The sequence below is a fragment of the Chenopodium album genome, chromosome 15 (assembly GCF_948465745.1).
Source record: "Chenopodium album chromosome 15, dcCheAlbu1.1, whole genome shotgun sequence".
Taxonomy (NCBI): domain Eukaryota; kingdom Viridiplantae; phylum Streptophyta; class Magnoliopsida; order Caryophyllales; family Amaranthaceae; genus Chenopodium; species Chenopodium album.
Genome location: NC_137848.1, coordinates 11,129,311 through 11,141,146, shown reverse-complemented (window position 1 = coordinate 11,141,146; position 11,836 = coordinate 11,129,311). Strand labels below are relative to the sequence as shown.

Here is an 11,836-nt window from a genome sequence, read left to right as displayed (position 1 = left end):
GTTCAATCCATTGATTGGACCGATAGGTCAGGGCCGGAATGCTTGAATCTGAACCAACCGTAGTAGGGGCAATTGTGGTGGTTGGCTGAAGCTGACGAGGGGACTCAGCAGTAGTGAGATCCTCGATCTCAATCCCCTGAATTACCTTCTTTACAATGGCCTCAGGGCTTTTAGTTTTGGTGGTGGGTGGAGTCTTCTCGGACTCCGATTGGTCCTTTTTATTCCCACCACGCCCTTCAGGCTGTTTGGGGCTGGAGATCACGACACCTCCCCCTCGCCGATTGGCAAAAGATGTCGTCTTTCTCTTTTTTGCATTATCATCAGCCATGATCTCGGCTCTTCTTTTGGCGCTGATAGCTGAAGCACGGCCGCAAACGGTAGCAAGGGTGTCGTAGGGGCTTGAAGCCTTAGGGCAGCGCCTAAGAACACTTTTCCCGTCAGATGATAGGCCAAGTTGCCTGTTATCCAACATATCAATACCTGAGAGCAAAGAATAAAAAGTTCAATCAGTCAAGGGTAAGCAATTTCATATAAAAAAAAGAAGAGAAAGAAGTCGATAAAATAAGCAGTACCATAATGGCCAGTCCAATAGAGACCGACACGAGATAACGGCGCGTTGCCCAGAATGTAACTAACATTCGGCACCCACACCTTAGGAACTATGCGGATCTTGCCGTCACCTTCGTCAAATTCTGAGACGTCAAAATGATTGATGGCTCTCTCTTCGTGTTTACCGAGATCTCTCTCGGGAATTGAGTCAAAACGAGGATGAGGCTGGAAAAAGGTTCTTCTCAAAGGAAAGTCCTCAGGAACCGACATGAAGAAGAACCTGACTTGCCAACCCTTGCAGCTTGTTAGCTTAGGGTGGACGGTATATTTGTGGGGTTGGGTATACAAAGACCACCACCCATCTGACTGACCATCTCTCTTCAGAGTAATTAGTCGTCTAAAAACGTTAAGGGTTAGGGGATAGTTTCGATACAGCATAACCCAGATGGTGGCAATAACGGCCCGAATGGTGGGAGGAGTCACCTGAACTAAACAGACGTTACAGGCCTTCAGGATTTTTGCAACAAAGGGATGTAAAGGAAAGCGGAGGCCAAAGTCTAAATGCTTCATATAAACGGCCACGGAACCTGCCGGGCAATCTAATACTGAGGCTCCAGAAGGGGGAACTGACAGCTCATACCCGTCAGGTAAGTTGAAAAATTTCTTAGCACGACGGCAGTAATCTTTTTCAATTGTCGTTTTCCTAAAATTGTCATTTATTTTTGCCTTAGCCACTTTCCCACCTCTGGCAAGAGTAATAGGTTGTCGGAATTCAGCTCCGTCTGTTTCAGAGTTATAGCCCTCGTCCAGGTTCTCTTCCTGGATAACCTCCGCCGTCATGTCAACAATGTCTTCCCTGCTCTCATTGTTGATACTACCTTCTTGGGTCTCGTCATCTCTTAGGACCGAATTGACGGCAGAATCATGAACGGGAGATGACGGACCTTCCTGGGGGTTTACAAGAATATCAGCTTCTTGTTCTTCTTCAGAAGAGCTCACAACTTGACCTTGCCCAGGTCTTTTGCTGGACTCAGCTGCCTTAGCGGCTTCGGCTGCCTTAGCTGCTTTGGCGGCCTCAGCAGCCTCATGGGCAGCAGCTCGAGGCTGATAACTGGTACTCTTTACCCTTGGCATGGTGTTTATACCTATATTGCCAACGTTAGTGCCGTATTGATTAAAATAGCGTTTCCCAGCAAAGCTGCGTAAGTGATAACGAACACTAACAGGCTCAACGTCAAGGATTTCAGTATCGGCAGGGATATCAGGATTAGTGGGGTAATAAGCACGTTCGCGGTGAGCAATAGTCCTATGTAGCATAAAAGTGTGTTTTTCTTCCTCAGAAGATAACGTCTCAAAGGGATAATCAATATTATCAGAAAGAGAGGATGATTTACCCTGATTACTACCGATTTCTTTGCCTAAGGACTGCCTAATTAAACGACGCCTAGCAGTACTAAGGTTAGGACAGTTCTCTTCAACACTATCTTCAGACATTTAATTAAAAATAGGAAAATAAAAACAACATGCAAAATCAAGGGTAAGGGTGCGACAATACCTTCGACAGAAATCGCTGATTTGATGTCTTTAAGTGATAAGAAACGACGAAGAAGAAAAGCACGCCTGAAGTACTGAAATGCGCAGACCAAATACAAGGAAGAAAAGGAAGGTAAGAACTTTGGTCGAGAAAGTTAGTTCTGGGAGAAAACTTAGGAAAAATGAGAAGTAAAATGAAAAATGGCGGAATTTTGATCTAAAAGAAGAAACTGAAAAGGCAGTTGAAGTGAAAGGCGGTCTAGAGATCCAACGGTCCTGAATCGACAATCAATTTCAAAAAGCAGCGGTAGGATTTGCGACACGTGTACTAATTTTCCCGCTTCAAAAAAAAAAAAAAAAAAACGGTTACGCTTCCATATTATAAAACATAACAAGTAGACCTTGTCTACTATCGGCACACAAGGTCACTTAGGGGGGAAAACGGAGTTTTTCGCTCCCGTGAATTTTGTAACGAGTAGACCTTGTCTGCTATCGGCACACAAGGTCACTTAGGGGGGAAAACGGAGTTTTTCGCTCCCGTGAATTTGTAACAAGTAGACCTTGTCTGCTCGAAAACGGAGTTTTTCGCTCCCGTGAATTTTGTAACAAGTAGACCTTGTCTGCTATCGGCACACAAGGTCACTTAGGGGGGAAAACGGAGTTTTTCGCTCCCGTGAATTTTGTAACAAGTAGACCTTGTCTGCTATCGGCACACAAGGTCACTTAGGGCGGAAAACGGAGTTTTTCGCTCCCGTGAATTTTGTAACAAGTAGACCTTGTCTGCTATCGGCACACAAGGTCACTTAGGGGGGAAAACGGAGTTAATATATAATAGTACGGAGTATAAATTTGGGAGATAACACCAAAGATAATGCAAATGAATATACTACGGGATTATAACACTATACCAAAGTCGTCCTGAAAATTACAAAAAAAAAATATAATAAAAATAAATCTTTTCAGCAAAAGAATATAGAGCTTAAAAGAATATGGAAGCAAATTTTTTCAGCAAAAGATGCAAGTCTCTGAGGTGTCCTCAAACTTCATCCACTGTGACATCTGAGTGGCAGCCAAATTGGCATAGTCTCTGAACTTCATCCGTTGCAGTGTTTGAATATAAGCCAAATGGGTATAACGAACTGCAGCAACAACAGGGATAGCAATAAAGTTTCATTGATACACAGTGCTTGATAGAGTGCAAGAAACGCTGTCATATGAAAACTCCAAAATATGGTAAAATTCGAAGAATGAGAAGTGGAACCCAAAGTTTGTTTAGTTAGGATAAGTTTGTCGGCTACATTAACTAAGAACGATGATGTGTGATCATGCGTCCTCACTTGGGGGGTTAATTGTATGGGATGATATCTAGGCAGGACCGATATCTTGTAGAAGCACGTGACCAAACCCTGAGTAATTGTGAAAAGGCGCCGATAAGTACCAGAAAGCAGACATATCGGCTTGTCGGAATACGGCACGTGGCAGCAGAAGCTTGACACTTGGCGTAGGAGGCTTTGCATGGATGAGAGCCACCTGTCAAGTTGGATCATTATAAATAGTAGGTAAGACCTCATTAATGAGGACATTAATTACACTCTCTCTCTCTCTCTTTACTTTCTCTCTCATACTTATCTTCTCTTCTCAAACACTTTATGACTTTATCATCGGAGTGGTTATCCCCGGATCATCCCGGGGTTAGCTAACTTCTTCTCATTGTGTAGGTTCTCAGCTTGCCGATAGGAGTATCAGGATCTCAGGTCCGAGTTCTTGGGGAATCAGATCCAGACAGAAACATTCAATTTATTTCAAGAGCTTTCATATATAGTGGATGGAAAGAGCTAATCTGGATGAAGGATGGAGATGAATCGAATTGAAATTTATATGGATGGGAAACTTGAATTAAAATGAGTTTTTTAGCTGGGTAAGAGTGAAAACGTCACATAATACATCCGTCTTTCATTCGATACTTTTGAATCTTTTCAATTATAAGTATTAATGTAAGTTTGATGTTTATATTGAAGCTCAAGCATCACAATAATCAAATTTGTCCAAAAAAATTCACAATCAAAAGGTAGTAATAGGTTTTACTATAGTGGGGTACAACCGCACAATTAGTACAAATCAGATAGAGTGTCACGTGATGAACATACATGTTGTATTGCTCTTTTCAATTATAAGTATTAAGTTGAGCAGCTTAATGTTTATATTGAAATTCAAGTGTGCGAGGGAAAACTAGCGATAATAAGTACCTTTTAAGAGTTGAGCTAATACTATTAACCCTAAGATAATTCTTTTTTACATTTGAGAAACGCCATTCAAATATTACCTCTACTATTAACTGCTAAAAATCAATACCTTGTTCAACACCCGTAATTTTTCCAACAAGTATTTTGACCTACTTATGGTATACCACCGAACATGACATTAATATTGTGTTTGGGATATTTTTATTGAAAATTATGGAGAGCGCACTAAAAAATACCTTAATTAAGATCCGCCAATAATGCATGGATTTCCACTCAATTCAAAATTATTGAATCTATCATGATGACTATTCAAGATTAGCCATTCATGTGCAGCCTTATAATGCAACTTCATTCTATTGCACGTTCTGATCTTTGCATGCAATGATGCATTAGAGGCTCAATGTAACACATTTTCGTATATTAATCATAAACTTTTAAAATGAAATGTATCTTCAATGAGTTATGACACACTCATATACTACCTCCATTTTTTATTAGTTGACACGTTTTGACTTTTGCACTATTTACACACTCTTCTTTAACCGTGTTTTGTGCTTTATACGTAATGAAAAATATAGTTATGTGAGATCTTGTTAGATTCGTCACAATATATATTTTCAAAATATTAACTTTTTATAGCTTTTGTTTATAGACAATTAAAGATATTAATGGTTAAATTTGTGAATTGGCAAACTTGACTAAAAAAACGTGTCAACTAAAAAGAAACGGAGGAAGTATAAGTTTAATTACAGTGCAAAATCTAGATAGTATTTATAATTTCTAGGTAAAATAAGTTGTACCAAATAGCTACCTATAGTTATCCCAAAACTAATTAAAAATTACTCCAACTTAGTAAAATATTGTAATTTGTAAAGTCAAATTAATATACAACCAAGACACAACTAAATTTGTGGATCAATTGGGCTTTTGGCTGCATAGAACATTTGAAACACAATATTATCTTCATCACAATGACCCAATTTATTCTGGGTAATCATTACTTAAAATTTAATTAATTAGGTGGAAAATCATATAACTACTCCATACCATCTCCATCCTACTTTATTCATTAATTAAATTAATAGTCCACATAACAGTAGGGTAGGATTAAAAGTCACTTTGCATATAATTGGACATGTAGACTAAATAACACTCTTAACTAAAAACTTTATGATATGGGTTATGTTAACTTAAAATAGCAGCCGTTTAAATGTGACATATTATTTAGAAACTAACAATATTTAAGAACAAAGTTATAAAAATCATTATTCATAGACGGTTTGCCAGAACGAAGTTATACGAATTATTAAAAATCTAGTATCAAGATTCAAGAACCAAAATTGCACAAACATACCTTACTCTCAAGGCCATCAAAAGTGTTGAAAAATCGCCAATTAGCATCTCCACAATTCGAAAATTGATTAATCACAAGCTTCTCTAAACAAGGATGCAAGCCAACACGACGAACAAAAGATGGCACGTCCCGTGCATCAAAAGTCATACCAGGAACACAAATTTCCGGCCCTTCAACTGGTATACTCAAAATACCTTGATGAACTTGATAAAATATCAAGCTAACTAGGCAAGATTGCGTAAAGAAAGACGCCCCTTCGATGTCGAATTTCTTAGCTATATCCAAAGCCCATGGAATGCCAGAGTCATACACAAGACACCTAACATTATGACCAATTCCAATTTTATGTTCAACTAGTTGAGTTAGGCTCTTTGGTGCAACAACATCAAATTTTTTCATGTATTCTTCGACGTTTCCCGGTGTTGCGGCCTCGGTGCTACCATCGGATATGGTCTCTATGGTGATTGAGCTTGATTTTAAGTCATGGGATTTAGAGGAAAAGGAAGAAGTGGTGGCTAATGTAACATTTAGGCCTCTTGAAGCAAGTTGTTTAGAGAATTGTAGCATGGGATTAATGTGACCTTGAATTGGATAAGGGAATACTATAACATGTACTTCACCCACATTTGCTTTGGATTCCATAGTTTTGATTTTGTGTTTTGTATTAACAATAGCTTTTGGTGGTCATATCATACATAGCTATATATTTATGAAGGATGTTGGTTAATGTTGGACACTAGGTTATCTGCCATGTTGAGATTTCATAGGTTGATACGTATTCCATATAAAATACTTTTTTATTTTTTTTTACTTGATACGCTTTGACTTTATGCATTATTAATTCATCACATAGCATATTTTTGAATTGTTTTGTGAATTAGTGCTTTAAAATCATAATCATGTGGTGTTATGTTAAATTCGTTTTAACTTTTATTTTTCAAATATAAAATTTTTATTATTTTTGCTATTACGTATAAAGAAATTTGCATATAATAGTTTGTATTTACAAAGATGTCTAACTGAAACATGTCAACTAATATGAAACGAAGGACGTACGTTATTTCGTGTAAAAATCAAAAAAGCAGTCTTACTTATACTAGTCAGATCAGAGATTATTTGTAGATATTCTAAAAAGTAATTCAACAATAATAGAAATTCCATTCTTGTTTAAAGTTTTTTCTAACTATGATTGTCTATAATGAACAAGTTCCATAAACAAGGATTAAAAGCAAAAGGATGAACATACGTATAAATGATAGTATAATAGTTTCTTTTTCAGTTTTTCTTTCCTATTTTGTATCCGAGTAAAAAAATAATTTCCCGTATTCTTTTACTTCAACATGTTAATATTTACTATTCACAAAGTTCTACTTTATTTTTGAGGGATCACAAGGTTCTATTTGATAAGGCAAAATAGATTCAAATGATGAGATCATATCAAAGTCGTCTCAACATATTGGTAATAAAATACAGGAAATTTTGCAAAATAACACCATAAAAAAGACACGATTTTGATAATAACACCACAAAAAAAATAACTTTTATTATAACACCTTAAAAAAAAACCAAAATTTTGATTTCACCACCACTTAGCGGATTCTTGGATGGAATCCGTTAGTGGGACCCTTGAAGACACGTGTCAATTGTCTACTGGTTTAAATGAATAAAATAATAAGTAATTTTTTTTTAAAAAAAACCCTAACCCCTAACCCAGCCTAACCACCACAACCGGCGATGCTAACACCCACCACCGGCGACCCCAATCCAGATCCCATCCCCACCACCGGCATCTCCAGCCTATCGCCAGCACTCGAACCGACCCTGAAACACCCCAGCCCCAGCCACCACCGCAAAACCGACGCTAAAACCCATGGAAGCCGAAAACAACGATCGAACACCACCAAAATCGATTTGGGAAACTGACCAAGAAAACGGACCATGGGAACCCTTCACCTCAAACGGCCGAAATCGACCATGGAAACCCAGAATGGTTGATTTCCATGGCCGATTTGGCCGTTTCAAGGATGGAGGAAAGGGGGGTTTGCGCGGTGGTCAAGTTGGTTTTACGGTGGTTTGATGGGCTTGGGGTGGTTTTCGGGGAGGGGGAAGGGGAGAAGCAGTGGAGTCGGCAGTTATAGGGGTGGAAGTTGGACTGGTCTGCCGGTTTTAGTGGGGGTAGGAGGTTCCGGCGACGGCTGGGCCAAGTGGTGTCGGTGGTGGGGCTGGCTGGGTTAGGGGTAAGTTTTTTTTTTCTTTTCTTTTTATTAATTTATTCATTTAAACCAATAGACACTTGACCATGTCTTTTAGGGCCCTATTAATGGATTTCATCCAACAATCCGTTATGTGGTGGTAAAATCAAATTTTCGGTTTTTTATGTGGTGTTATAATAAAAGTTTTTGTTTTTGTGGTGTTATAATCAAAATCTTGGCTTTTTTGTGGTGTTATTTTGCAAAATTTCCTAAAATACATTAATCATTGAAGTCAAATTATTTTAATCAAGTAAAAGAGAACATAGGAGGTATAAAACCACTCTATTTTTTTAAGATTAAAAAGGTATTTTATTTCGAATCTTGCTAACGAACACTCCAGGGGCGTTGGATAAGCATTTAAAATATTGCCTAAAATGGTATTTATTTGGGAAAACATGACAAAATTACGGGACAATCGGTGTAGTTAATGTTTATTTTAATTTAATCTTTCGACTTTTAGCTAGCTTATCCAACGCCTCCAGGACGTTCGTTAGTTTTTGCCTTTTATTTCTACAAAAGAAACTATAAGGGCAATGGCCAATAATGGTAAATTTTGGGCCAAAACTTAGGGGGTTAAGGTTTGATACTTAAACTTTTTGCTCAAATATAACACTACTTAACAACTATGCTACTTACACATATTTATTAGATACTAGTATTATATTACTTATAACCAACAATTTAGAAAAAAGTGGGGAGGGAGGAGGGTTTAATCAATTACAAGAGAACATAAATTTTTAAGAAATTTGCATTTTCTACATTTAACTAAACGAGCCCTTAATCTATAATATGAATATATGATGCATCAATGAAAAAAGAAAATTAATACTCCATACACAATAATACAAATTTTATTTTGACAAGAAGACACAATAATAATAATTAAACTACAAAGTACTATAATTAAGCTAATAAGCACATAAGTGAGGTCTAACTTACCAAATGGCCGGCAGACAAAAAGTCAAAAAGGAACATAGACCCATGATTCCATGAAGCATGCCCCCTTTGTTGCTAATGGTAAGTGCTTAGTTGTTTCATTTAGCAAAAAAGTCATGAAAATGATAATAGATTAATAATAAAACGAGATATAATTAATATTATTTATGGCCATTAATTAAGGGGACCAAATCCTCTCCACTAGTGTAATATCATACGTAAAACGTATTCAATAATTGATGCGATCTTGGCCGTAAACTTACGCAATGGCCAATGGGTGATCTACTTTCCATTATTTTGCGTAGTTTCATTTCATTGTTAAAATTTTAAAAATACTTTTAGCTTTTATTTTTAAATCTTTTATTTATTTATTTTTTTTATTTTTATTTTTATTGAGCTAGATCTAAAATAATGTGTTAACATTATCAACCATAGAAGACCTAAGATGAGCTCTATTCAGCTAATGAATTAATCTGAATTTAATGTTTCAAAATTATGTTGAAAAAATACACATGTAATGACATCGATCAATTGCTAGTTTCAAAAGTTTGTTAGATGAATAAAGCTATATTCACTTTACTTGATCCGATTTAATTTTTATTCAATCAAATGTGCTCTAATCTAATTTTCATCAAATTTGATCAAATTTTGATTTTATTTGTACACTAATGTGTGAGATAAGAAATTATCAAATGAGATGATATTTGATTTGTATTAATATGAATATTTCAAATAAGAGAATTTTTTTATATAGTTTTTTTTTTTTTTTTTTTTTTAAAAAAAAAAATCGTTAAAAATTAAAGATATTTAACACAAAATAAGATAAGATAAGCTAAAATCAACGTACCGCTAGTTTAAAAACCCTACTTTAGTTTAAGCAATAGTAACCAAAAGCAGAGTTGATAGAAAAATAGCAATCCTTTTTATATACAGTTGGGTGCACATAGAGATAGTGGGTATACCTAAAGATAGATTTTCCTTATTTGATACTCCCACATAGAGATAGTGGGTACACCTAAAGGTAGATTTTCCTTATTTGATACTCCGTATTTTTTTTTTTTAAAAAAAAAAAAAAAAACCTTTTGTACACCTTGTATATAATTTTTTTTTTAGATAAAATAGTGTTTTAGAAGTTCAAGATCATTTTTCCAACTACATCTCATACTTGTAGTAATTAGCAATTAAGGGTTGAATTTATATAGCATTGAGATTTGAACTTAATTAACCCGTATACGTTAATCTGAATTAATTAATACTCGTATGTACTTGTTTAAGACACGTTATCAAATGATAATTATTAGCACAGACTACTTATTATTTAATCCAAATGTACTATTATGACCTTAAGATTTTAGCTACGATCTCATCTATGTTCCTATCCGAAGATCCACCCTTAGACATTGCTTTTTTCATCAAATCCAACCATTTCTTAGAATTTTCAATGAACTCCACCCTTTTTCTTCCATAACTTCAATTATACGTTCCACGATTTCCTACTTCTTACAAGCCCTTCCTCGTTGGCCTTCACTCTCACTCCTACTTTCCACAAATCCTCAACTAACTTGGCAACCATAGGTTGATCAGTCCATTGTGGCATCCCTATTAAAGGGATGCCCAAAACCAATGCCTTTAGTGTAGAGTTGCAACCACAATGAGTAAAGAAACTCCCAATTGTCTAACTAGAGAGTACCTCTAGTTGCGGACACCATCTTACTATTAGGCCTTTTGCGGCCACCTCCTCAGTAAAGCCCTTTGGAAGCTTGTCCTCCTCGGAAGCTCGAACCACCCACAAGAAGTGGTATTTGCTTTCTTGCAACCCCCATGCTAATTCTTCAACTTGAGCCTTTGTTAAACATGCTATGCTACCAAATGAGACGTAAACCACTGACTGTGGTGACTTCGTGCTTAACCAATTGGTGATAGGAGTAGGGTCAATGGGGTAGACACTTAGGCCGTATTCTTTGTCATGTGGAATCCGTTTGTCCACGTAAAAGGATGGAATTGTTGGGCCAGTTGTTAACAACGGACATTCTTTGGACATAACATCAAGTCATCAACTATCTAACAACAAAAAAAGGTTTAACATAAGTTAATAAACATGTGACAAAGTTAATTCTACATATGTAGTGACCCTAGCTCTACTATTGTGTATTATTCCAACTTCCAAGTTGTGCGTCCTCTTTATAAAAGTTTCATATTATGTTACATTTAATAAATAACTACTATTTCTGTTTTATATTATTTGCAATGATTATACATTTTTCTTCTCTATTTTATATCATATCACTGCAAATAAACAAAACGTAGGTAGTATATTTGTAGTGACCTTGTCGTTATGTAGACATTCATGTTTTTTTTTTATTCTTCCAATCACCACCAGTTGGGCAAACTCGATTTATTACGTGCTATAAAACGTTCTGTTAAAGGGTTTGGGCACCATTTTGTCCTTAAAGACCCAAATTGAACTCGTATTTGGAAAAACTGAAAAACTAACGTAAATGCATCATTTTGTGTATAAAACATGTCTCAATTTGTGTCTTTATTGATTGAGAAAGGTTTTGGGGGTCATTTTAGTCCTTTAAGAACCAAATTGAGGTCAAAATCGAGAAAAAAAAAATGTAATTGCCTGGGTTTAAATTTTTTTTTTGTCAAATATAAGCTCAACTTGGTTCCTTACGATCCAATATGCCCCCCCCCCCAAACAAAACCTTTAATACATAGAACATTTTTCAGCACATACATAATTTGAAAAGTAATTGTTGATAGGTGGAGAGTGGCCCCACCAACGGTAATTAATAGAAAATAGTAACCTTGCTAACGGCTACATGACGGCGGTAAAGTCACCGTATAATTAGTAACTGTACCAGAGGGTTACAATGTGTAACTTCCAAAAAGATGGGGCATAACTGGAAAAACGCTATACTAAAGGGTCACTATGTAGAATCCCCCCCCCCCCAAACGAGTTAATA

General features: G+C 36.3%; 1 protein-coding gene and 1 pseudogene across 1 annotated transcript; both read right to left on the bottom strand.

Moving 5' to 3' along the window:
- Positions 1-3,118: 3,118 nt before the first annotated feature.
- On the bottom strand, positions 3,119-6,321 carry LOC145580795 (UDP-glycosyltransferase 74G1-like). Its single transcript, XM_081637896.1, has 3 exons — positions 5,680-6,321; positions 3,521-3,612; positions 3,119-3,221 (listed from the first exon to the last, which is right to left on the bottom strand). Exons 1-3 carry the CDS (start codon positions 6,319-6,321, stop codon positions 3,119-3,121), a joined length of 837 nt encoding a protein of 278 aa, XP_081494022.1.
- A 4,020-nt stretch (positions 6,322-10,341) lies between these two features.
- On the bottom strand, positions 10,342-10,908 carry LOC145580794 (UDP-glycosyltransferase 74E1 pseudogene; annotated as a pseudogene).
- Between the last annotated feature and the right edge of the window lie 928 nt (positions 10,909-11,836).